Genomic DNA, 24,994 nt, shown 5'->3' on the forward strand with positions numbered 1-24,994 from the left:
ACTGACCTGTGCATGCAGATCGAATGCTTACATGTTAAATTGTTTCCCTGAATTAAGTTCTCAAGGGTAGTCGGAGGGATCTTTATCCGAGAGAAATTTATTTGTATTTATCAATTTATTTTTGTTATTTTGATTTTGTGATCATGTAAATTATAACATTACATTGGTAACACTTTACAATACATTTTCATTTGTTAACATTAGTCAACTACATTAGTTAAAGAAAGGTGCTGTATGTCATTTCTTTTGTACTAAAGCATAAAAGCACCATAATATGTTAGCAGAGATTTAGGAAACATGGTAAACTCAAATACTTGTTTCTCCGAAAAGCAGTGCTGAGCAATGCTATTCCGTGTCGGAATGTCTGTTTTTGTTTTGGTCTGTGTGATCCCGCCCACTACCAATTTACCCAATAGTATTTCAATACCTGAGGTTGCCAGATGGTGGAAAACACAGCTTATTGCAGCCATTGAAGTAAGCAAACGAACTGTGTCAGAAATTGCAGATTCTACCTGACCTAAAAAGTCTCGGCAATTAAAACATTGCAAACGAATATATTAGTTGATCAACTTACACTGTAAGGCTCATCGCTTTCCATTGTCATTTGCGCTCATTCCTGTTGCGTGTCCTGAATCTGGCAACCTGAATGAGTGTTGTTGAGTCTGAAAGGACAGGGCGGGGGAAACAACTCTCTCCAATGTTTTGAATTTGGACTGCAGTACCCATTTCAACCACTAGCTGTTAATATTACATAATGCACCTTTAATGCACTGTGAAGTGCACTAACCCCCCATTTTTATTAAATAACATTAACAATGGTTAATAAGAATATATTGCCCATTGTTAGTACATGTTAATTAATGCATTAACTACTGTTAACAAATGAGACCTTATTGTTAATTGTTACCATTAATACAATATGTTGCTTGTTCAGAGGTCAGGGTGCCACCCCTATGGGTATGCAGAAAGCTCAGCAGGTGGGCCAGGGTTTGGATATTCTGGTGGGGAAAGTGGAGAACGCTGCCCGAAAGCTGGAGGCCCTGACCAATGCCAAACAGGCCATCGCCAAGAGAATCGACACGGCCCAGGTCAGTCTTGAGATTGTAAAACAGAAGCATGAAGATTGGTGTGTTTAGTGTGTCTATTGTTTGCTTCAGGGCTCAAATTTTGAACATCAAGTGACAACCCAACCGAGTACCAACATTTATACCTAATCAACCAAATAAAATTACACCTTGGACAGTTTTAACCTAGTTTGAGTCAATAAATGGCCATTGATGTCAACAACAAAAGATATGGCAAGTGTTTTCTCCAGCCTCAACGTTCATAAGTCAGTTTATTTTTTGTCTATTTGTAATATCTTATTACATTTTTTATTTTGTTATAGTTACAGATTTGAAGAGACAATATGCATCCCAGAGGACCTGTGGGTACTTAAAATGGGTACTCATAATTACAGACGTGTTCTCGTCTAAATAGCTGTTGCATAAATCTGTCTCGACTGATGTTATTTAGTGGAGATGTGCTGTCTCATAAGTATTTAAAGGGTGGAATCATTGCCGTCGGTGCAGTGACAGAAAACCACAGATGAGTTCAGACAACGGCAAAGTATATGATTATATAACAGACTGCTTCCTTATGCTGAATAACAATATGACTGTTAATATTCCTTCAAATTGAAAACATAGTAAATGTTGACACTCTAGTATGTTCATTCTGATAATAAGTTACTTACTAAACATTTTTTTTAACTAAATGTTTAATTTCTGCACAGAGCTGGCTGGCTGATCCTAACGGTGGTCCGGAGGGGGAAGAGAACATCCGTGCTCTTCTGGCAGAGGCCAAGCGCATCGCTGACTTGTGTGAAGACCCTAAAGAGAGAGACGACATTCTGCGCTCCATCAGTGAGATCGCAGGACTCACTGCGAGACTGGTTGAACTTCGTAAAATGTAATTACAGGCCTACTTTGCGTGTAGAACATTAAGTGTTCTTTCCACTTTCAAAGGACAGACGGTTTTCAGCTTCATATCAGTCATGCCAGTCTGCCATGTTTAGAAAATGTTGTCTTTGATCAGAACATGATGAAAAATGTGAACTTGATAAACCATTATCATGGTCATGGTTAGGTCACATTATGTAACCAAGATAATGTGCCTAGTGTGACTCCAGATCTGGAATATATCTGTCTGATAATGTGATTCTTTTATTTATTTATTGTTTTATTCTCATGCTAATTATGTTATAAATGTTTTTTTGTTTTTGTTCTTGAATCTCATGTCCATTTTTGTGTCACAGGGGTAAAGGGGATACTCCTGAGGCTAGATCGCTGGCCAAACAGATTGGCACAGCTTTGCAAAACTTGCAGGCAAAGACTAACCGTGCCGTGGCCAACATGAGACCTGCCAAGGCTGCTGTTACCCTAGAGGGCAAAATGGAGCAGGCTTTGCGCTGGATCAACAACCCTGGAGTGGACGATCATGGAGTGGGTGGGTGGCATGATGAAGTAAAACATTACCATTTAAATCAGACAAAAAAAAAAAACAGCCTGGCAACCTATTTGTAGGTATCAAAACCATGTAGGAGTTATAAAATCTGTTTATGTTATTAGCGTAATGGGCATCCAGTCAAGTAAAAACCTCATCTGGGCATCTGAGGTAATTACTTTTCCCCCAAAGGATGACACTGGCATATTGAATGACTTATTCATATGTATGGAACTGGGCACTTGACTCTGGACCTTTATGTGATGTGACAGATGGCTATTTTCTCTGCCCCTGTTGTATTTATGTTCATACTTAAAATATTTCAAACCATAAATAGCTGCTTCGTGTCCTATTCACAGCAGGTCAGGTTACTTTCAGGTTAACTTAGTCTTGGAGTAACTCTAGACCAGAGCTGTTCAGTTCTGCTTCTGGAGATCGTCTTTTCCTGCGGTGGGACTGTGAAGTATGTGCTTCGCTGGTGATGGGGAAAATCCATGATTTCGAGTGTATAGCAAGACCAGTATTGAAACATACTACCACGTCATATAATTGCATCTTGATACCACATGTCCCTTGTCATCTTGCCAACTTTATTACATAAGAATTCATTGTTAATTAACCTTATTAAACTTTAAAAACTGCTATGGCAGCTTAGCTTTGCAACACTGAACATTTCTTCAACTGAAAAAGTTGAAAGTGAGTCTTCACAAGCTCCAAATGTTGCAAGGAATTGTGGGTAATAATCACTTAAACATCATGCACGGATACTCAATTCAAAATCCACCAGAAAAAGTATACTATCTACCCTTTTAACTTTAGATGCGTACTTGGATTCTAATCTTCTATACTACTTAAGTGATGTGATAGTACTTCCAAATGAAGTAAATGTAAAATATTTGTTTTTTTGGTTGTTTTTTAAACTAGCAAATAGAGATAATAATTTACAGTGCTGGGAGTAACGCATTACAGGTAACGCGAATCAAATAATCGGTAATCAGATTACTTTTTTCAAGTAACTTTTAAAGTAACACATTACTTTTAAAGTTACAACAAAATGTCTGAGTTACTTTTTCAAATAAGGTGTCATGTGCGCTGTGTAAACACGATGGTGATTGTAGTTCTAGACTAAATGTGAGAATGCATTTACTCATCTTACTTGCACAAAAACAGATTCAGTATTGCTCAAAATGAATCAAAATATAAAAATGAGATAATAGTAAAACAGAATATTATGCCAACCTTCAATAATTACATTTTAAATAACACATATATACTTTATGTATTTAATCTCATTTTATTATGCATTTGCTGCTGACCTTCCATGGTCTAATTCAACCATACTAATAAGCAAAAATAACTTCAGATGAACATCACATTAGTGTTTCATTTTTGTTTTTGTTTTTATTGCTGCAATCCAGAAAGGCAGCACAGCTGAAAGGTTTGTTTGAGCTACACCCTCTACTGTACAATCATGAATTTGCATTTCCTTCAGCCAGAGGCTTATTCATTTCACTTTTGGTGTGAAAGGTCCTTTACATTTGCCAAAATAGCAAATGTAGCTATTTTTAAATTAAAAAAAAAAACAAGCAAGCCCTGCCCAGGTGAGAAAAAGTAACACAAAAGTAATGTAATGCATCAATTTCCCCAAAAGTAACTAAGTAACACAATTAGGTACTTTTTAAGGGAGTAACGCAATGTTGTAACGCATCAAAAAAATTAAATAAAAATCCCCAATACTGCTAATTTAAGTAATGCTAACTTATTAGCCACTCAGTGAATGGTAGTTGCACATTAATTTCAAATTAATTCTGCTTATTCTCTATGGTAAAATGAATAAATAATGAATGTTTGAATTTATCCACATACAACAAATGACCGCCAATAAGTTTGCTAGAAAATCATAGTAGGTTTTTAGGGCTAATCAAAAATAAAAATAACTTGAACTGCCCATTTAACAGAAACAGTGTTTAAAAATGAATGTTTTAGTGCAATCAGATTGGTCATTCTCACCTCACACTCATAGTTGATTAGAATACATCATATCTGATTGGATGTTTATTTAAACACATTTCAAGCTCAAATCGGAGCTGAAAATTCCACATACGCATATGACCGGAACTCCCGTACTACTCTCCATTGGAAATAAATAACTTTCGGTCTGTCTTGAGACATGAAATGTTTCAGTATAATGTTTCTAATATGATTTTTGTTTTTGCTTAAATGTAAAGTGTGTTTCATGTATCAACTATAAGCAGTTAATTTTCCTTAAGAGACTGTCTGTTTGTCCAAACAATGGAAGACTGGAGTCGGGAGTGTTTGGGAAACCTGTTTGATCCTTTCTGCTAGAAATGACACATTTCATTATTAAATTACAAACATTTTGTTTGTGTTCCTAGTGCACAGGATGGATAGCTTGTTTCATATACACAGACCCCATAACATTGTCTAGGTGCACCAGCCTGAATGGGAGCCTGTTATCTCTCTGTCTGTAGGCCAGGCCGCCATACGGGGACTGATAGCTGAGGGCCGTCGACTGGCGAACTCTCTACCAGGGCCGTACAGACAGGAGCTTCTAGCAATGTGTGAGCGAGTGGAGCAGCTGATGATGCAGTTGGCAGATCTGGCCTCGCGGGGAGAGGGAGAGAGTCCTCAGGCGCGCGCTGTGGCCGCTCACCTGCTGGAGGCAATTAAAGTAAGGCATCGTGTCCCCCTTTTCTATTAAAAGATCCCAGTATCTTTCTCACAGCAGGTGTGGGTGAAGCATAATCAGATGTTTAGCTCTTCTCAAATGGGAAGTGCAGAGGTCAAATCTGCTGGCCTTAGAGTAGTGCAGTACACAAAGCGCTCAAGATAATACATAAGCAAATGATACCCTCTGCTGGAAAATATTTGCATTGCAATATATTCATTCCTACGCTATTTCCAGCAATTACACTACCTAGTTAGGAATAATTATTATAATGATAATAATAAAGATTTTTTTTTTTTATGTTTTTGAAAAAGTATTATAATTTAAAAGAACTGTTTTCGATTTGATTATATTTTAAAATGTCATTCATTGCTGTTATGGGAAAGCTGAATTTTCAGCATCACTACATGACTTTTCAATCACATGATCCTTCAGAAATCATTCTAATATGCTGATTGCTCGATATTATCAATTATTATTGGTACTCAAGTATTAATAATGGTACTTATTATTATCAATGTTAAAACAGTTTTGGCAGTGATACATGTTTTCTTTGGTTCTTTGATGAATAGAAAGTTCAATAGAAAAGTACAGTAGATAGAACAGCACTTATTTGAAATGGAAAGATTTTGTAACATTATGAATGTCTTTGCTGTTACTTTTGAATGTGTCCTTGCTAATTAAAAGTATAACTTTTTCTTTCATTTTTTAAAAACTCACTTTCCCCAAAGATTTAAATGTTTTACCAAAAAAATTAAACAGTACAACTGTTTTCCAAATTGATAATAATAATAAATGTTTCTTGAGGATCAAATCAGCATATTAGAATGATTTCTGGAGGATCATGTGACACTGAAGACTGGAGTAATGACTGGTGAAAATTTAACTTTGGAATCACAGGAAGAAATGCCATTTTAAAATATATTAAATAAAATATATAATAATTCCAAAATATATACAGTTTGAAAGATTGAAAACAGTGCTTTTGAATTGTTTCCCTGTATTTATGATTAAATACAAGCAGCCTTGGTGAGCATACAGCACTTTTTATTCCAAGTTTTTACCGGTAGTGTATGTTAACTGTACACTTAAATAACCTGTATCATATTTTTCCTTCAAGGACCTGAAGGCAAAGATGCAGGAGGCAATGACCAAGGAGGTGTCTGATGTTTTCAGTGATACAACCACACCAATTAAACTCCTGGCTGTAGCAGCAACAGCACCTCTTGAAGCCCCCAACAGAGAGGAGGTCAGGCTCTTTTATACAGATGCTTTTCAGTGTCATATCAAACACAGTATCGCAAACCTTAAACCTAATCCTAAAAAGACTTTTGCAATTTGTAGAAGAAACATTTATTTTAGCGCTATTTTTTATATCGAATGCATCCCCAAAATTATTATTTACAAATTTAGCTTGCGTGGACATTTCTATGTAAATTTGTAAATACAGCTAGGTCTGAAATGCACTCAAACATACTTATTTTTCCTGTAGGTCTTTGAAGAAAGGGCGTCTAACTTTGAGAATCATGCCAGCAGACTGGGTGCTACAGCAGAGAAGGCCGCCGCTGTGGGAACAGCCAATAAGAGCACAGTTGAAGGCATTCAGGCGGCCGTGAAATCAGCCAGAGGTCTAACACCTCAGGTATGCAGCTTAGATATGCATGTATGTATGTGTGTGTACTGTTTGTGAGGACGCCCAACTCTGTGCTTATGCCAGAGCTAATTTAAAGGCACACAATGGTGTTCTTGGACATCAGCCACAAGATCAACTCTCCAGGGGTATTCAAAATTTTTGATTCCGAAGACCATCAAATATGATGATAGATACCCTTGAGCGAGACCTCATTCTTAAAATAACTGTGTGAGAACAGTATTGAGAGATCAATTATAAAGACGTTTAAAAAATCTGTATTAAAATAAAAGCAAATTATTAAAACATTATCAGGAAAAATATTTTAAAGAAATTCATGAATGAAATGAATGCTTTTATTCAGCAAGGATGCAATAACTTGATAAAAAGTGACAGTAAATACATTTCTAATGTTTTCTATTATATTTTTTATAGGGCTGTCAAAGTTAGCGCGTTAACGCAAAATCATATTAACGGCACTAATTTTTTTAACGCGCGATTAACGCAGCGCGTATTTTCTGTTTGACCCGTGGCCCAACCCCTAGTTGGAGAAATGGAGATACACAGTGTTGCCAACTTAGCGACACTGCAGACCCCTTTAGCGATTTTTTCCCTTCAAAAAAGCGCCCAAACCATATTTAGTTTCTGAGAATCTACCGGTACCGCCGGTCGGTACTGCTCTCCCAGCACGCGCGCACCCCCCTCTCTCTCTCTCTCTCTCTCTCTCTCTCGCGCGCGCGCGCTGAGAGCTGGTTATGTCTTAATGGGTCGCGTTTCAGTCACTATTTCATATTCATTCCGTTGTTTGACAACAGAAACAGTAAAATATACCAATGAAAACAGTTTTATTGAGAATTTAGCTTCATCAAAATGGGCATAGAGAGAGACACACTAATGTAATAATAAATAGTAAATGTACATTTAGCATTTTCAGAAGAGCTGCCCTGTCATGCAAAAATCTAAACATGTTTGTGTTAGTGAATTGCTCAGTGCAAAGAAAGAGAAGTAATGGGAACCTGGTATTTCTTTGTTCTTTCTATATGTGTCTAATAGACATGAACAATTTCTTTGAAAAACATCTATGACCTTTGAAACATGTCTCGTCTTCATGCTCTATGTTGACTGTGGTTTCAATAATAAACATACATTTGCATAAAGCATCCATATTTATCCATGCCCATGTTGATTAGAGTATAACAAACTTGAAAAGTATTAATTTAAGGTACATTTAGAACAAATAAAAAAATTGCGATTAATCGCGAGTTAACTCATGACAATCATGCGATTAATCGCGATTAAATTTTTTAATCGATTGACAGCCCTAATTTTTTAATACAATGATTTCTATTTCTAATAAATGTTGTACTTTTGAACTTTTTTATTCATCAAGGAATCCTAAAAAAAATTACGGTTTCCACCAAAACATTAAGCAGAAACTGTTTTCAGCATTAATAATGATAAGAAATGTTTCTTGAGCACCAAATTAGCATATAATATGCTAATAAAATGATTTCTGAAGGATCATGTGACACTGAAGACTGGAGTAATGATGCTGAAAATTCAGCTTTGCCATCACAGGAATAAATTATAGAACAAAATAATTGGAAAACAGTTATTTTAAATTGTAATAACATTTCACAATATTACTGTTCTTACTGTATTTTTGATCAACTAAATGATTTCTTTCAAAAACATTAATTGTATAAGATGTATAAAACTTTTTCAAAATATTTTATTTATTACTGTTAAAAAGGACTTAAAAACACTAAAAAGTAATTTGTGAAGCCTTTTTCTCTTTGTTTTTTTGATAGATTTATGATGATATATTGTTGTAAAGCTTTTTATTTATCATTTTACTAATAAAGCTCTCAGAATGGGAACTATAAAGATGGTTGTGATCTAATTTGTTTGTTTGATGTGTATATCTGTTTTGCTGTTCTCATGAGCAGGTCACTTCTGCTGCACGCATTTTGCTGAAGAACCCTGGCAACCAGGCTGCGTATGAGCACTTCGAGACCATGAAGAACCAATGGATTGACAACATTGAGAAAATGACCAGTAAAAGCTCATTCTTTTCATCAGCGGAATGTATCAAAAAGAAAATGACCACATCAAAAAAAATTTTTAATCTCTATTTCAGGTCTTGTGGATGAAGCCATTGACACTAAATCCCTCTTGGATGCTTCAGAGGAGGCCATTAAGAAAGACATTGATAAATGCCGGGTGGCAATGGCTAATGTTCAGCCCCAGATGTTGGTTGCAGGGGCTACGAGCATTGCCCGGCGGGCTAACAGGGTACTTCTGGTGGCCAAGCGGGAAGTGGAAAACTCAGAGGACCCTAAATTCAGAGAACTAGTCAAAGCTGCTTCAGATGATCTTGGTAGAACCATCTCACCCATGGTTATGGCTGCTAAAGCTGTAGCAGGAAACATCCAGGATCCAGGTCTTTTTTGTAAATGTTCGGAATACATTTGTAGAAAACCTATTACTGCTGTTGCTGACAGAAATCTTTTTTTCCCTTTTGAGCAGGTTTGCAAAAGAGCTTCCTGGACTCCGGCTACAGGATCTTGGCTGCTGTTGGGAAAGTCAGGGAAGCCTTCCAGCCTCAGGAGCCTGAATTTCCACCTCCACCTCCAGACCTTGATCAGCTGCATGTAAGTGCTGCTACTCTACATCAATTCAGGTCTTAAAGGGATAGTTCACCCAAAAATGAAAATTAGCCCATGATTTACTCACCCTCAAGTCATCCTAGGTGTATATGACATTCTTCTTTCAGACGAATTCAATCTGAGTTATATTGAAAAATGTCCTGGCTCTTCCAAGCTTTATAATGGCAGTGAATGGCCGTTTCGGTTTTGAGGTCCATAAAAGTGCATCCATCCATCATAAAAGTGTTCCACACGTCACCGGGGGGTTAATAAAGGCCTTCTGAAGCAAAGGAAAAATGTATATTTAACACGTTACAAAGTAAAATTCTAGCTTACGGCCAGACATTTTTAAATATAAAGGCCCTTGCACACTGAGTCCGAAATTTTCGTATGCGTTTTTTTGGTATTCGTGATTCGGTGGCTCTGAATTGTCAAAACACCATTCAAAATGCTTGCTACGGATGCGAAAAACGCAGAAAATCGAACTCGATCCGAATTTTTTTATGACGGACGAAAGTTTCGGATGCAGTGTGCAAGCGTGAATGACATAACGTGAGGTCGTCTTTATTTTTTAACGTGCAAAAATTTCGGATGCGAATTTCGGACTCAGTGTGCAAGGGCCTTAACTCCGATTGTATTCGTCTGAATGAAGAATATACACCTTAGGATGACTTGAGGGTGAGTAAATCATGGGCTAATTTTCATTTTTTGGGTGAACTATCCCTTTAAAGGAACAGTTCTGTCATCATTTACCTGTGTCATTATAAACCCATATGACTCTGTCAGGTCAATGATGATCAGGCTCCTCCCAAACCGCCCCTCCCTGAGGGAGAGGTTCCTCCCCCGAGGCCTCCACCCCCAGAGGAAAAAGATGAAGAGTTCCCTGAGCAGAAAGCCGGCGAGATGGTGAGCGAGCCGATGATGGTGGCGGCCAGGCAACTACACGACGAGGCCCGTAAATGGTCCAGCAAAGTGAGTGGATCTACTTTATTTTAGGCACACAATCATTTCTCGTATTTCGTTACATAATGCACTACTGTTCAAAAGTTTGGGGTCAGTAAGATTTATTTTTGAAAGAAATGATTACTTGAGCATGGATGCTTAAAATTGATCAAAAGTGATGGTAAAGACTTTTACATTGTCTTAACAAATTAAGGCTGTTCTTTGAAACATTCTATTCATAAAAAAAAGAAAAGAAAATTCAGCTTTGTCATCACAGGGATAAATTACATTTTAAAATATATTAACAGAAAACATTATAGTTTTTACTATATTTTTGATCAAATAAATGCAATCTTGGTGAGCATAAGAGACTTCTTTCAAAAAAACAAAAAAAAGCAACGACCCCATACTTTTAAATGATAATGTACATTTAAATACAATAATAAATAACTTTAAAGAATTATAATTATAAATGAAAGGGTGAAACTCAAAAAGCCTGTCAAGAGTCCGAAATGGAAAGGCAAAACGAGATGTGTTTGCGCTTTTGTGTACTGCTCTTTATGATTGTGAAATGTTGCTTCTTTACAAATCTGAGTGTATATGTTGTCTTTAACCTGAAATGTGGAAATCTCTGCGATGATTCCAGTTTCAGGGGGGAAAAATGAACGGAAACTGTCATCTATGAAAGACGTGTTTGCATGCTTGATCTCTAACGTTTTTAACAAGTAGATTTACTCATTTTTTTACCATAGTGATGGAGCAATACATGATTTTTCTTCGCAGCTGTCCCCCAAAAGAGCATCTGCTATGAAACAGGACTACCCGAGTTAACTTTTAACTAATGGGAAATATCTTCCTCAGAGGATGCAATATCAACGGGAACTAGCACGGAACTGATACAAGCTTATTGCAAAGGCTCTTGTAGGTGATAGAAGGTGATGAAAGCAAAAAAAATGATAAAACCCAATCATAACTTAATAAAACCCAATCAGGTGACCATAGTGAGAGCCCACTTTGTGTGTTTGTCCTTCTGTGGATGTTTGTGTGCTTTTTCCTCTACTTCTATCATAGTTCAACAGTCCTTTATTGGCTTTGTCTTGGTCCTTGTGAAAACTATTTGTTCTTTTGCGTGTTAACATGGTCTTTCTCTGTCTGTATCTGCACGCAGCCCCATGTTTATTGCTTGTTCAGTTATGATAATACTCTCAATTTAATACAGTGTAAAAATTAGAAATAAATGGATTATTAGGATGGTGATATAGTGCAGATAGATACTCTGCCGTTCAAAAGTTTGGGTTAGGTATGATTTTTTTAAATGCTTTTAAAAGTATTTTATATGCACCAAGACTGCATTTATTTAATCAAAAATACAGTAAAAGAAATATTGTGAAATAGTATTACAATTTAAAAGAACTGTTTGTAATTTTAAAATATTTTAAAGTGTAATTTATTCCTGTGATGGCAAAGCTGAATTTTCAGTATCATTACTCCAGTCTTCAGTGTCACATGATCCTTCAGAAATCATTCTAATATGATGATTTGCTGCTCAAAAAACATTTCTTATTATTATCCATGTACTACTTAATATTTTAGTGGAAACGGTGATACATTGTTCAGGATTCTTGGATCTGAACATTCAAACAGCATTTATTTGAAATAAATAATTTGACATAAAAAAAAAATCATAAAATTATAAATGTCTTTAACTGCCACTTTTGATCAAGTTAATGCATCATTGCTGAATAAAAGTAGCAATTTCCTAAAAACCTTACTGACCCCAACTTTTGAAAGAAAAATATAAAATATTCTAGTAATACTCATCTATAATATATTTTAGCAGCTATAAATTGCTTTTTGGTCTCTGAAAAATAATTACAAATCTTTATCCACTTATAATAAATGAAAATCCTTTTTTAAAATAATTTTTCTAATGACAAAATATTTTTAAGGACAATCTCTATAGCACAGCCACATTAAAATAAATAAATAAAATCCAGTCATTGGTTAAAGCATTGTTGTCATTACTTACCCTTATGTTGTTCCAAACATGTTCAAGTTTCTTTCCTCTGTTGAACACAAAAGAAGATATTTTTAAGAATGTTGGTATGAAGAATATGGAACTATGAAAAAAATACTATGGAAGTCAATGGCTGCCATCAACATTCCCAACATTCTTCAAAATATCTTTGAAGAAAATATCTTCAAAATATCTTTTTTTTTGTTCAACAGAACAATGAAACTCATTCAGGTTTGGACCAATTTGAGGGCAAGTAATGACAAAATTTTAATTTTTGGGTGAACAATCCCTTTAAGTACCATTCAAGCTCAAATTCAACACCATTTAATCTCCACAAGCTTTCAAAGTTGCTTTTTTTATAGAGAACCCATCATGTCTTGTTGGGGGCTTTGCTTGTTTGCTCTCTGTCCAAATTAACCACCCAGTTTTAAATGAGAATAGATCAGTTACACAGTTTTCAGTTGACATTATAAACCTTGTGGCAGGCGTTACCCAGCAGGACCCAGAATGCTTCCTCTCCCAGCCATCCTAAACCCAGCCGTTCCCACAACCATGTCCTGGGACTCTTCATCCAGTGCCTCTCGTACTAACTCTGTCCTTCTTTCTCCATGCTGGTCCCCCCCTCCCCCTCCCCAGCCTGAGGTGACAGACGAGGGTTTTGAGGCCGCTGAGGCGGAGGTAGATATAGACGATGAGGATGAATTCACAGACAACGAGGATGATTATGAGCCAGAGCTGCTCTTAATGTCTTCCAATCAGCCAGTTAACCAGCCCATTCTGGCCGCTGCGCAGTCTTTGCATCAGGAGGCTCGCAAGTGGTCCAGTAAGGTACTCCTTTTTTCCGGCCTCGGCGGGCCGCAGCATCCCTTCTGCATCCAGATATTATTGTGGGAATGCTGAAACCAGATAGCTGCTGCTGCTGCTGCTGTTATTGCTTCACACTTGGGTCCGGTGTGGTTTTTTTGCTGCTGGGGTGGCCAATGACCGCGACTGGAATGGCAAGTTTGTTGTGCATTTTTTGGACAAACTGATACTGGCTTCACAAGTCACTTCCCTGCTCATTTCTGATAGTGTCATACCTCTGTGCCTCGGTTTTGAACAAGGAACCATTCACTCAACCGCTGCTGCCAAACACTCTGCTTTTGCCAACCTGTGAAGCCATGGATGACAGTTTCCCAATGACTTCAGAATTACACGTTGAAGTCATGTCACATGCCTGTTTGTTTGTTGTGCACTCTTTTTCTAACCATTTAAATGAACCATGTCCAAGCCATCGTAGGATGATACATTTTAACACACTGAAACTCTGCATGCCTGTGTACAAAAATAATTGCCTCACTAAAGGAAAATGCAGAATTCTACTCAAGGTATACTGATCAAATGTAGGTATTTTTTGATTTTTCACATGTAATTATAACTGGAAATTCATTAGCTGGGCACCATATTGTTGACAAGTTGGAGAAAAAAAAACAACATCAGTTTCTACGGAGCCACTAAAGTTACGTTTGCAGAAAGAAAATGTCCCGAGACGTTCTCATGCACACCAAGAAATTTTTTATTGTATCCTGCAAATATGAATTTAGTGCCTCCATGAGTACCTGCCGTGTGTACGGGAATAGTAGATATGTAAAATCGTTTCTCGTTTCTTATGTGCGCAAAAAGTCAGGTTTGTTAGTGGCTCCGTGATTCTGTGTTGTTGAAGTCTCGCTACATTTTTATGCAAGTTTATTTTTACATAGCGTGATATTTCCCAAATATAGGAAAAATCATATAATCAGTCTTTGTCTCAAAAGACATGAACCTGTACTAATTTTAAAAAGGCATGATTAATGTGCACTGGATGAACATGAAGTGATTCTAAACACTATTTGTTTGTCTAACTGACATTTAAAAAGGTTATAGATTTTAAACTATATATATATACACACTCACCTAAAGGATTATTAGGAACACCTGTTCAATTTCTCATTAATGAAATTATCTAATCAACCAATCACATGGCAGTTGCTTCAATGCATTTAGGGGTGTGGTCCTGGTCAAGACAATCTCCTGAACTCCAAACTGAATGTCAGAATGGGAAAGAAAGGTGATTTAAGCAATTTTGAGCGTGGCATGGTTGTTGGTGCCAGACGGGCCAGTCTGAGTATTTCACAATCTGCTCAGTTACTGGGATTTTCACGCACAACCATTTCTAGGGTTTACAAAGAATGGTGTGAAAAGGGAAAAACATCCAGTATGCAGCAGTCCTGTGGGCGAAAATGCCTTGTTGATGCTAGAGGTCAGAGGAGAATGGGCCGACTGATTCAAGCTGATAGAAGAGCAACTTTGACTGAAATAACCACTCATTACAACCGAGGTATGTAGCAAAGCATTTGTGAAGCCACAACACGCACAACCTTGAGGCGGATGGGCTACAACAGCAGAAGACCCCACCGGGTACCACTCATCTCCACTACAAATAGGAAAAAGAGGCTACAATTTGCACGAGCTCACCAAAATTGGACAGTTGAAGACTGGAAAAATGTTGCCTGGTCTGATGAGTCTCGATTTCTGTTGACACATTCAGATGGTAGAGTCAGAATTTGGCATAAACAGAATGAGAACATGGATCCATCATGCCTTGTTACCACTGTGCAGGCTGGTGGTGGTGGTGTAATGGTGTGGGTGATGTTTTCTTGGCACACTTTAGGCCCCTTAGTGCCAATTGGGCATCATTTAAATGCCACGGCCTACCTGAGCATTGTTTCTGACCATGTCCATCCCTTTATGACCACCATGTACCCATCCTCTGATGGCTACTTCCAGCAGGATAATGCACCATGTCACAAAGCTCGAATCATTTTAAATTGGTTTCTTGAACATGACAATGAGTTCACTGTACTAAAATGGCCCCCACAGTCACCAGATCTCAACCCAATAGAGCATCTTTGGGATGTGGTGGAACGGGAGCTTCGTGCCCTGGATGTGCATCCCACAAATCTCCATCAACTGCAAGATGCTATCCTATCAATATGGGCCAACATTTCTAAAGAATGCTTTCAGCACCTTGTTGAATCAATGCCACGTAGAATTAAGGCAGTTCTGAAGGCGAAAGGGGGTCAAACACAGTATTAGTATGGTGTTCCTAATAATCCTTTAGGTGAGTGTAGTTATAGCTATTTACCAACGATCACATATTAACAACAGGCCAAAATTATCTACATGATCAGTCTGTGACTGTAGGAACAGTTGTATGTTTGTAGTAACTTTTTACATTTTACCCGTTTGTCTGTAATCAAACCCTCATTTAAAGCACTTGTGCTCTTAGGGTAATGACATCATTGGAGCAGCGAAGCGCATGGCCTTGCTCATGGCAGAGATGTCTCGCCTGGTGCGTGGAGGAAGCGGAAATAAACGTGCCCTTATTCAGTGTGCCAAGGACATCGCCAAGGCCTCCGATGAGGTCACGCGGCTGGCTAAAGAGGTAGCCAAACAATGCACCGACAAACGGATTCGCACAAACCTGTTGCAGGTCAGTGGCGCAAATATCATCCAACAGTGCAGCTCTCTTCCAGCATAGACAGATGAGTATTTGCAAATCGGGTTATTTTGTCACTCCAAAAAACTCCGGGATGTTTATTCCAGGTTTGTGAGCGTATCCCAACTATCAGCACTCAGCTGAAGATCCTGTCCACAGTCAAGGCCACTATGCTGGGACGTACAAACATCAGCGAGGAAGAATCTGAGCAGGTGAGGGCAAGGCACATTCACAGCCATCTTAAATGAAGGATTTATTGCACTTGATTACAACTAAATTGATTGTGTTTGTCTTTAAGGCCACTGAGATGCTCGTGCACAATGCGCAGAACCTCATGCAGTCCGTGAAGGAGACGGTCAGAGAAGCAGAAGCCGCCTCCATCAAGATCCGCACAGACGCAGGGTTCACTCTTCGCTGGGTCCGAAAGACCCCCTGGTACCAGTAAACTGAGGACTAGTTGTTTTCCATCAGCAATTCGCATCCTTGCCTTTTCAAACGTCCGAAGTCTGATAAAGGGTGGCAAGAGGAAAGGACCTGATCCTTAAACTTTTGGACATTAGCATTCGTTCTAGTTTCGGGGTGACTGGTATTACTTATTTTTATTTACTTGCTGGTATTTGTACTTAGTACACTTATTTTGTCTTTATGGAGGCTATTTTTGTCCTGAAAGTTACCTTTATCTCACACTACGGAGGTATAGTGTAGGAGTACACAGGAAGCATATTTTTTAAATATATATTTTTTGGTATGTTGGGTTTCCAAATTCCAGGTATATATATTTTTTGCATGAAGAAGTTTTCTATTTTATATTGGAGAAATATGGCACGATGACTCAAATGCCTCTCTCGAACAGTGTTGGAGTTCATGATGAAATTTACTTTAAATTAGTTTTTGACAATTAAATTTTCTTATTGAAATTGTATATATTTATACTTATATTTCATCAGATCATTATCACAGATCATGTTTTAGTCACAAATATACAACAAATAGTGTTGTAAGCTTTACTTTGATAAAAAAAAAAGGTTTTACGGCTGGCTGTTTTAAGTTATAATTCACTATAATGAACGTTTCTTAGCTCATATTTATAATGAACTTTTGCTTAACTATTTATTAAACAGGATAATGCCTTTTTTGATAGGCCATGCCATTACAGAGATGTATTTTGCATGGCACGGTTGATGCCAAAGATTTTGTTTTTTAAACGTAATATCCACAAGCTATCAAATAAACGTGTCTATCATGTAAAACTACAGACATGTGAGAGCTTGGATAGTTAACACTGAAATTATTTTTCCTTTCACACTTCACTTTCTGTTTGTGCTTGTGAGAGTGTGAATGTTTTTTGAGATTTCTTAAACTCCTTTCAAAAGAAAAGCACAATCCTCACAACAGTTGAACTGTTCTCTCTTAGCTTAGTCTTTTTAGTTTACAGCTGTAATTTTGATATTTCTCTCAGTGTGATTGTTTTCAATTGTAGTATATTGATGATGGAGCTGTCTAAATGTATCTTCCATTTGGATAGAATGGGTAACAAGACCCAGGTGGCTTGTTGATACCTATGTGTTTGGACTCTGGAGATGCTTAAATGGACAGTTTACCCCAAAGTGAAAATACTTTCATCATTTACTCACCCTCATTTCGTTCTAAAACAGAAAATATTTTTGTCCATACATTGAAAGTCAATGGGGTCCAAAACAACATGTTTAGACCCCACTGACTTTCATTGCATGGACAAAAATGTTCTTGAAAATATTTTCAAAATCCACAGAAGAAAGTAAGTCATACAGGTTTGGAATGACATTTGGGTAAATATTTATAATAATTAATAAGTATTATCTATCATTTTAGTGACTGTACAAAATCAAATGTGTGGAAATCGTGCAATTCTAGTATGGAAAGCTCAGTAGCACAAGCTCATCACCTTTAGCTGAAGATGCACTCTGAATTCTCTGTACAGCAACAGTTAAACTATCATGATGCTTCACTGCCTTGCATTCACTTAAAACTCTATCTATAACATATACATTTGAAAGATTACCTTTTCAGCCCCCAATATAGTGCCTCGTTGTGAACGTTTACAGGGCTGTATTTGTATGTGTAATAGCATGTTTTGAGTTCTGATGACATTTAACATTTCTTTCTAAAGAGTGAAAATACTGCTTTGTGAATGTATATGACACTAATGTTGACTTTTTGTCAGTGTCACATAGAAAAAAAACATCTTATGTGCCTCAGATTGATAAAAAATGTTCTGTTAGGTGTTTCGTTTGAAAACTTGTGTCAATAAAGGGACAAGTTCCTGTCTCATTTGTTAAAGGTACTGCACTTCAATAACCACACAGAGATTAAAGGACTCGTTAGATATTAACTTCTAAGACGTTCATTGTTAATTCTTTCAAGCATATTCACATGAAGCTAAAATAAACAATTATTAGTCAGACACGCAAAAAATACCACATTTTGTTTGGAAACTTTATAAATCTGAAGGCTTTTGGTTTAAATACATATCTTAAAATGCAGTTAAGCAGTTCCCTTGACATTTTGTAAAAGAATGCAATTGTGTGTTCTTTGTGATTGTGCAAATCCTCAAAGCTACATTAAGGTGGCAGACCTGCATATCTAGTGTCAATGCAGGTCAGTGCAACAGAACCTATTTTATCACGTGTGCTGACAATGGCTCCATAGTGCTTGTATTTGGCTAACTTTAAGTGTTAGAGTAAATTCTCTTTTCAGCAGGTACAAGTGCCATTCACCTCTGAGCAGTGATGTGCTTGTGTAGTAGAGAAGTAGAGCATCGTTGTAAATATGTCCTGCTATAAGCATGGCTGTGCTTTTAAAGAAAGGCCATTTTTTCCAGTCAAAGGCCACTGGTCTAAAATAAATTACATGGCATATACTGCTTATGTAAAATAAGGACTGTGTATATGTGCAGAAACTCTCAGGTATTGTTTTGTACCAATATCAAAGATTGTAGCGCAGTAATGTGATTAATGTGAAAATAGCTTTTATCACTCATTCTCAAATTCCACTGCCTAAAACAGATTGTTTCTGTGCTAACATGTTCCACCTTTAACAACATATGAATGCAGTGTTACTGTAATTTACACAGTACATTTTTTGATGGCACAAAACTAAGCGTTTCTGGCAGAGATGTACTGTACCTTAAATCCAATATTATACAGTTTTAATACATTAATGGAATGTTACTGATATGAAGATCACAAAGAAAAAAAACCTCCCAATTCTCTGCAGTGGAAAGATGTTCACTTTTTGCAACTTGCCAGTTACATCCCACAAAACAAAGAAAGATAAATATTACAATAATAAATGTAACTTCGATGTTATAAAGAAATAAGAGAGATTGTGCACAGTTTTAATTCTGTATGATTTGTCACTTAGAAAATGGCACCTCTATTAAACTTTTGGCATATCATTGTGATACTCCGCAGACGGCCTCATGTCCTGACCTGGAACTTCCCAGCTTTGGTCACATATTTCACACCCTTGAACGGTTTATATTTCTCTCCGTACATGTCTAGACGATTCACTTTCAATCCTGTGAAGCAGAAGAGAGAGTGAAGTAAGCATAACTGTATTTATATAGCACATTTTAAAAGTGCTTTATTTCTTTATTAGGATTTTGAAAGTTTTGAAATGTAAAATGAATAAGTAAGATTATGCACTATTTCTACACTGTAAAAAAAGTAGTTTCAACTTAAAGTAAGCGTTTGTGCTGCCTTAAATTTTTAAGTTTCGTTAACTTGAAATGTGAATTATACTAAAGTTTTTTACAGCGTAGGTCATTAATCAAATAAGTAAATTTGTGACTCTGACATGTGAACTCATTTGTACAAAAGATCAGATTAAGAATAAAGTAACAGAATTATTATGAAATATAATAACAGCATTTTATTTTAAAATTTAATTTATGGTTAAAGCTGAATTGAAGAATTGAAAGTTCAAAACAGCATTTATTTAAAATCATTTCAATACATCCCTGCTAAATAAAATTAAAATGTATTTATCTAAATGACCCCAAACCTTTGAATGTTAGTGTATGTCAGCATACACATACAAACATGTGGAAGGAGATAATAACTTTATAATTTGTTCTATATTTTTCTTTTTCTTTCTAAATTAAGTAGGGTTATGGCAGTTTATTGTGCTTGTTAATTACAACAGTGCTTTATCACAAGGTCCTGCTGGCAATGAATAACGACCAAAGCTGATAAAAGGGCCCTAGCCTACCTGAGATGGCCAACTGCTGGATTTTCAGGTCAATGTTCAGACTTGGGTTCTCCTCTGGTTTAGGAGCTCCAGACTGCAGACTTATACTTCCTTTCAGATTGGGAAGTTTCTGGGGATTTAGTTTCCCTATGTCCCACAACAAAATCTACAAGACAACAGTAAGAATGATTAGTCACCATCTGAGCAAAATGTGTGGTGTCATTACTAGAATGACTCTGCTAAATACAATGAATAACAATCAATGAAACTGGAAAAGAAAGAGTTTGTGACCTTTGTGACTGGGTCATAGTTGAAGGTTCCCTGAGTCGCATTGAGGTTGGCACTGAGAACCACTTTGGGCATGTGTACGGTCACTACCAAACACTCCACAGTCTTTCCCATGGTCTGCTTAGGACCCACAGTGATGTCCAGTCTTCCTGAAGATCCAGTCTCAAAGAAACTGATGTTCTGCTTCACATATACCGGGATTGCTACAAGGCTGCAAAAACAGATAAAAAGCTAAATATCTTTAATAAATGTTTTAGGTTTATTCCATAACCATTTTCTCCACATACTTCTGCGCACTGATGTGATATGACATGAGCTGAAAGTTTCCATCGGGGGGAATGAAGGAGATAACTCTCTCACTTTCCCATCTTTTATAACGGACACACGGATGAAAGCTCACGTCGTCCAGGAGTCGGGGGTTCTGTGGATGGAGATCATACACAGATTTTCATTCTCCAGTTCAGTTTTCGCTAAGAATTTGCAGAATGCTGTTTAAAATAGTTTCAGATGGAGTGTAATGCTTTGTCTCTTGTCCATAACCAAGATACTCAATCCTCAGGTTAACTAAAGGTGCCCAGTGGCGACACTTGTACTCTGACCTTTTGCTGGAAAGGTGTTAAATAAGAGCACAGATATGGACAAGATATTTCAAAGAAACAGTGAAAATTAAATATAGTTGACGACACAGGAAAATAAATTGTATACAAAAAGAAAGAAAGCCAGATGATTAAATGCTCTCACCATAAATGAGAGAGTAAGGTCTGGCATTCCAGTCAGTTTGACACAAGCATCAATAACTCCCTGGATTTCTGCAAAAACTGTAGTTCCTGAAACAGAAGAGTACACCAGCATTTACCTTGAAAGGAAATACAACTCTTGCATTCACATGCACAATCTAACTGGAAAACCGACGGAAATTCGGACTCACCAGACTTATCCAGGATGGCATCGATTTCTTCCACCACATCAAAATAAGCTTCATTATTGGTATATTTAACACCTGCTCTTCTCCATGGGATAGTTGAGAGCTGACCAGTAGGGAGGGTCTCCCCAACATTACTGCTGCCTGAAGATTGCGAATCAGTTAGATTCTCAACATCATATGGCCATGAATAAAATACTCAGGCTTATGGTCGTCTTACCTGTGATGGTGTTGACCATCGACCGCAGGATTGTGGGAGGTCTGATAAGTTCCTTCAAGATGTTGGATTCTGTGGCGAGGGGGAAGCCGTTATCCAACATTTCCTCCAAGAGCTCATAGACTATGACCACATTGTCCTTGATAGTGGTCTCAGAACATTCTCCAAAATAATCCTGCATAAATGATTATAGAAAAAACATTAATTAGCCTAACACACATTCTATTCAAGACATCAACAATAAAATGTACACTAAATTTGAGGTTGATATGATTTTTTTTTTTAAACAACTGTTTTCTAATTGAAAATACTTTAAAATGTCATTTATTCCTGTGACGGCAAAGCTGAATTTTCAGCATCATTACTCCAGTCTTCAGTGTCACATGATCCTTCAGAAATCATTCTAATGTGCTGATTTGCTGCTCAAAAACATTTCTGATTATTATCAATGTTGAAAATGATAATTTTTATTATTATTTGATGAATAGAAAGTTCAAAAGAACAGCATTTATTTTGAAACAGAAAACTTTTGTAACATTGTACACTTTTTACTGTCACTTTTGATCCAATTTACTGTGTCCTTGCTGGGTAAAAGTATTAAGAAAAAGTATTAAGAAATCTTACTGACCCCAAACTTTTGAATAGTAATCTATGTTTCGATATATTTTCTACAACGCATTGTCAGTAGTTTTTTTTAATGTACCTGAAATGTCTCTGCGATTCGATGCAAAAATTCTATTACAAAAAGCGGAGGCACTTCTGTTTGGATGACAGAAACAAAGAAGATCTTCTCACGGTAGATGTTTATGAGATAGTGATGAGGGGTGCGGATGACAGGAGGCACATTGTCAGGTTCCACCGCTTTCTCTCGTGCTTCGAAAAAATAATCGCAGACAGAGCGGCTTATGACACTCTTCCAGTGTTTCTCCAGGAATAAATCTCCACCATTGTTTATCAGGAACAAGCTGTGAATCATGGTGAGGGCTGGAAAGTCAATGGAATGAAAACAGGACGATGAGAATGGAAGTTGTGGTGCTAACAGGTACAGTGTGAGCTACTGTTATTCCAGTGCAGAGAATATATGCATGGAATGTACACATTTTAAGTTTTTATAACACTGCCTATACAAACTAAATATAAAAGGAGTGGCTGATTCATGAGAACCTCGTGCTACTTAAACTCACCCACTAATTTATTTCCCTACTTATTGTTTTAAACCATGTCTTTGTAATCTACTTTACGGTAAATATCCAAATTAAATACTATATAAGAAATAAAACTACATGTCTATAACTTAAAGTAATATGGATAGTGACTTTAAAGCAGATTACAAAGACATGGCTAAGATAGAGCTAGAGAAAGTATAATTGCCAATTTAAGGTAAAGAAGACTTGTCAAAATACAAGGAGATGAAAGATGCTCTTTTTTAAAAAAAAAAATATAATATGTATGTAAAATTAAAGCGTGTTACTTTTATCATAATTTAAATAATAAAAATAAACATTTTAAACAAGCAATTCTATTGACCACTAGTTCTAAATGCACTTGACTGAACTCCATTTCATGTCCTTAGCTCAGTGCATGCAACCACTTTATCATGATACACAATATGAGACAAACATGTTTGTGACATATACCAATAAATGTCCAGTTTTAAAACTTCAGAACATATCTCTTTTTTTGCCTATCATAACTTATACTATATTTTCGCGGTATGCAAACAAAAATACTAAATAATGTCGGACAGTGTGATTGTTAGTTAAAAAAAAAATTCATCCCCCAGAAAACACTAAAAACAAAAGCATAAAAGTTATGTTTCCTGAAAGAAGAGTTAGAGGATATCCTGTGTATACCGATTACGTGAGGCTATAATGTTCATGCGAGCAAATACAGGATGTCTGCTTTTCATAACTACACATATCTAAACTTATTTTTAAATAAAACTTACCTATTGACAGCTGTCTTGATTAATGTTTTCAGGCAATATCCTCCGCTTGTAAATGTGGCAGATGTGTCACTCCTACTTCCCCGTTCATGCGTCCAAATATACGCCTGGCGCGAATTTAAGTGAAAGTTGATTTAAAACACAAACAGTCGATCCTTGTGAAACAAAGCGTAATTTCAAATATGTTAAACGATATTTCTGCAAATCATGTGATTGATTAAAGTTTATAATAGTTCAGAAATGTATTTGTTGCTCCGGCAATACACAGGGACAGCTATATGTCTGTGGTATTTTTTCCCTCCACGGCTAGATTCATTCCGAATCGGTTCTTTTGAGCAGCTCTTTTAAAAAACGGTTGAATGGACAGATGCACTGGTTCTTTGAATCATCAAGTGACATTTAGCAACATAATTGTTTTGATTAGGTTTTTATTTTATTTTATTAAAGTTTATTAAAAAGGGAGTTTATTGTAATTTCATATTTCCCAGTTCAGTTTACTGCCATGCTTTATCCAGTTTAGAAACTTGTACATTTAAATGCCATACAAATGTCATGCAAAGACTTCAGTTTGCACTTTTTATATATATATATTGCGCAGACAGTGCAATCTTTGGTTCACTTGCTATATTTTTACTGACTCACTGAACCGAGAATCAAATGTTTTTATTAGCAGCTCACTCACCTGCCTCAGCTCATTATGAATCAGAAATGATCGAAATAGACGATTATCGATTGAATTAGTTAATGAGAACCGCTTGCTCCGTTTCATTGGGATTCGTGAACGAACAGTTTTGTGAATCAATTCATTAAAATGATTCGACTCAAAAGAACTATCCGCCACCCGCTCTCCTAGATGCTTCATTCGCTCTACAAGGTGCCTGGAGCATATTTGATAGAGCACTTTCACACTGCAGCATGGCGTCCGATGAACCTAAAGCCAAAAGGATTAAACTTGAGGAAAAACAGCTCAGGTACAGTAAACACAAGCATCGGTTGATGAGTGTAGAATGATAGAGTCAATCGTGTGATGAGTATTTTTTTTAAAACATGGGGCGGTTTCTTTTCGGCTACTTTTGGGTCAGAGGTTTAACGTTACTAAAAGTCCATGTGCTGCCAATTCAGCGTTTTCTCTCAAAAGCACATTGTTATTGCACTGGAAAAGAATGTATCGGGCATTCTCCAATGAGCTATGAGCAATGCCGATATGTGCAGAAGCTTGCTGCCAAGCTTAATTGGCAAACTCGTGATCATGTGGCATTTTTAGGAGTGAACATATCCAAATCGTTCCACAATCAATGTACTTCTACATGAACGAATGATGTGCCCGTGTTGTTGTCTATGTATGATTAATGCTTCCGTTGTCCTTGAGTGTTTTATATAGACCGCTGGAGTGCGTCCCCTCGGCTCCACGTGTCTTTTGTTATGCTGTCGGGATCTCCTGCACAAAAAGTCTTCCCGCCGTAAA

General features: G+C 36.9%; 3 protein-coding genes across 5 annotated transcripts in view; 2 read left to right on the forward strand and 1 right to left on the reverse strand.

The window, feature by feature from the left end:
* Positions 1 to 18,298, forward strand: part of vcla (vinculin a) — a 45,273-nt gene extending 26,975 nt beyond the window's left edge. The window contains exons 9-22 of one of the 2 annotated variants that reach the window (XM_081351501.1): positions 935 to 1,088; positions 1,775 to 1,950; positions 2,297 to 2,487; positions 4,977 to 5,176; positions 6,294 to 6,422; positions 6,666 to 6,815; positions 8,753 to 8,861; positions 8,944 to 9,246; positions 9,333 to 9,457; positions 10,238 to 10,423; positions 13,047 to 13,238; positions 15,718 to 15,921; positions 16,035 to 16,139; positions 16,226 to 18,298. In XM_081351501.1, the coding sequence (XP_081207627.1) occupies positions 935 to 1,088; positions 1,775 to 1,950; positions 2,297 to 2,487; positions 4,977 to 5,176; positions 6,294 to 6,422; positions 6,666 to 6,815; positions 8,753 to 8,861; positions 8,944 to 9,246; positions 9,333 to 9,457; positions 10,238 to 10,423; positions 13,047 to 13,238; positions 15,718 to 15,921; positions 16,035 to 16,139; positions 16,226 to 16,372 (2,371 nt within the window). In that variant the 3' untranslated portion in view covers positions 16,373 to 18,298. The remainder of the gene's footprint in view (positions 1 to 934; positions 1,089 to 1,774; positions 1,951 to 2,296; positions 2,488 to 4,976; positions 5,177 to 6,293; positions 6,423 to 6,665; positions 6,816 to 8,752; positions 8,862 to 8,943; positions 9,247 to 9,332; positions 9,458 to 10,237; positions 10,424 to 13,046; positions 13,239 to 15,717; positions 15,922 to 16,034; positions 16,140 to 16,225) is intronic. The other variant, XM_081351502.1, reaches the window with a different exon arrangement.
* Positions 17,727 to 24,352, reverse strand: ap3m1 (adaptor related protein complex 3 subunit mu 1). Of its 2 annotated transcripts, XM_081351504.1 has the most exons (10): positions 24,212 to 24,352; positions 23,533 to 23,636; positions 22,288 to 22,568; positions 21,588 to 21,759; positions 21,374 to 21,511; positions 21,187 to 21,272; positions 20,733 to 20,866; positions 20,449 to 20,656; positions 20,179 to 20,323; positions 17,727 to 19,486 (listed from the first exon to the last, which is right to left on the reverse strand). In XM_081351504.1, the coding sequence occupies exons 3-10, from the start codon at positions 22,558 to 22,560 to the stop codon at positions 19,386 to 19,388; spliced, it is 1,257 nt and encodes a 418-aa protein (XP_081207630.1). In that variant the 5' UTR covers positions 22,561 to 22,568; positions 23,533 to 23,636; positions 24,212 to 24,352; the 3' UTR covers positions 17,727 to 19,385. The 2 variants fall into 2 exon arrangements, with proteins under 2 accessions (XP_081207630.1, XP_081207629.1); XM_081351503.1 differs by lacking the exon at positions 24,212 to 24,352 and having other exon boundaries at positions 23,533 to 23,843.
* Positions 24,219 to 24,994, forward strand: part of adka (adenosine kinase a) — a 160,166-nt gene continuing 159,390 nt past the window's right edge. Inside the window, exon 1 of the mRNA XM_081351505.1 lies at positions 24,219 to 24,500. Coding sequence (XP_081207631.1) covers positions 24,445 to 24,500 — 56 coding nt within the window. The 5' untranslated portion in view covers positions 24,219 to 24,444. The remainder of the gene's footprint in view (positions 24,501 to 24,994) is intronic.

Source organism: Scardinius erythrophthalmus (assembly GCF_964197995.2).
Source record: "Scardinius erythrophthalmus genome assembly, chromosome: 21".
Taxonomy (NCBI): Eukaryota; Metazoa; Chordata; class Actinopteri; order Cypriniformes; family Leuciscidae; genus Scardinius; species Scardinius erythrophthalmus.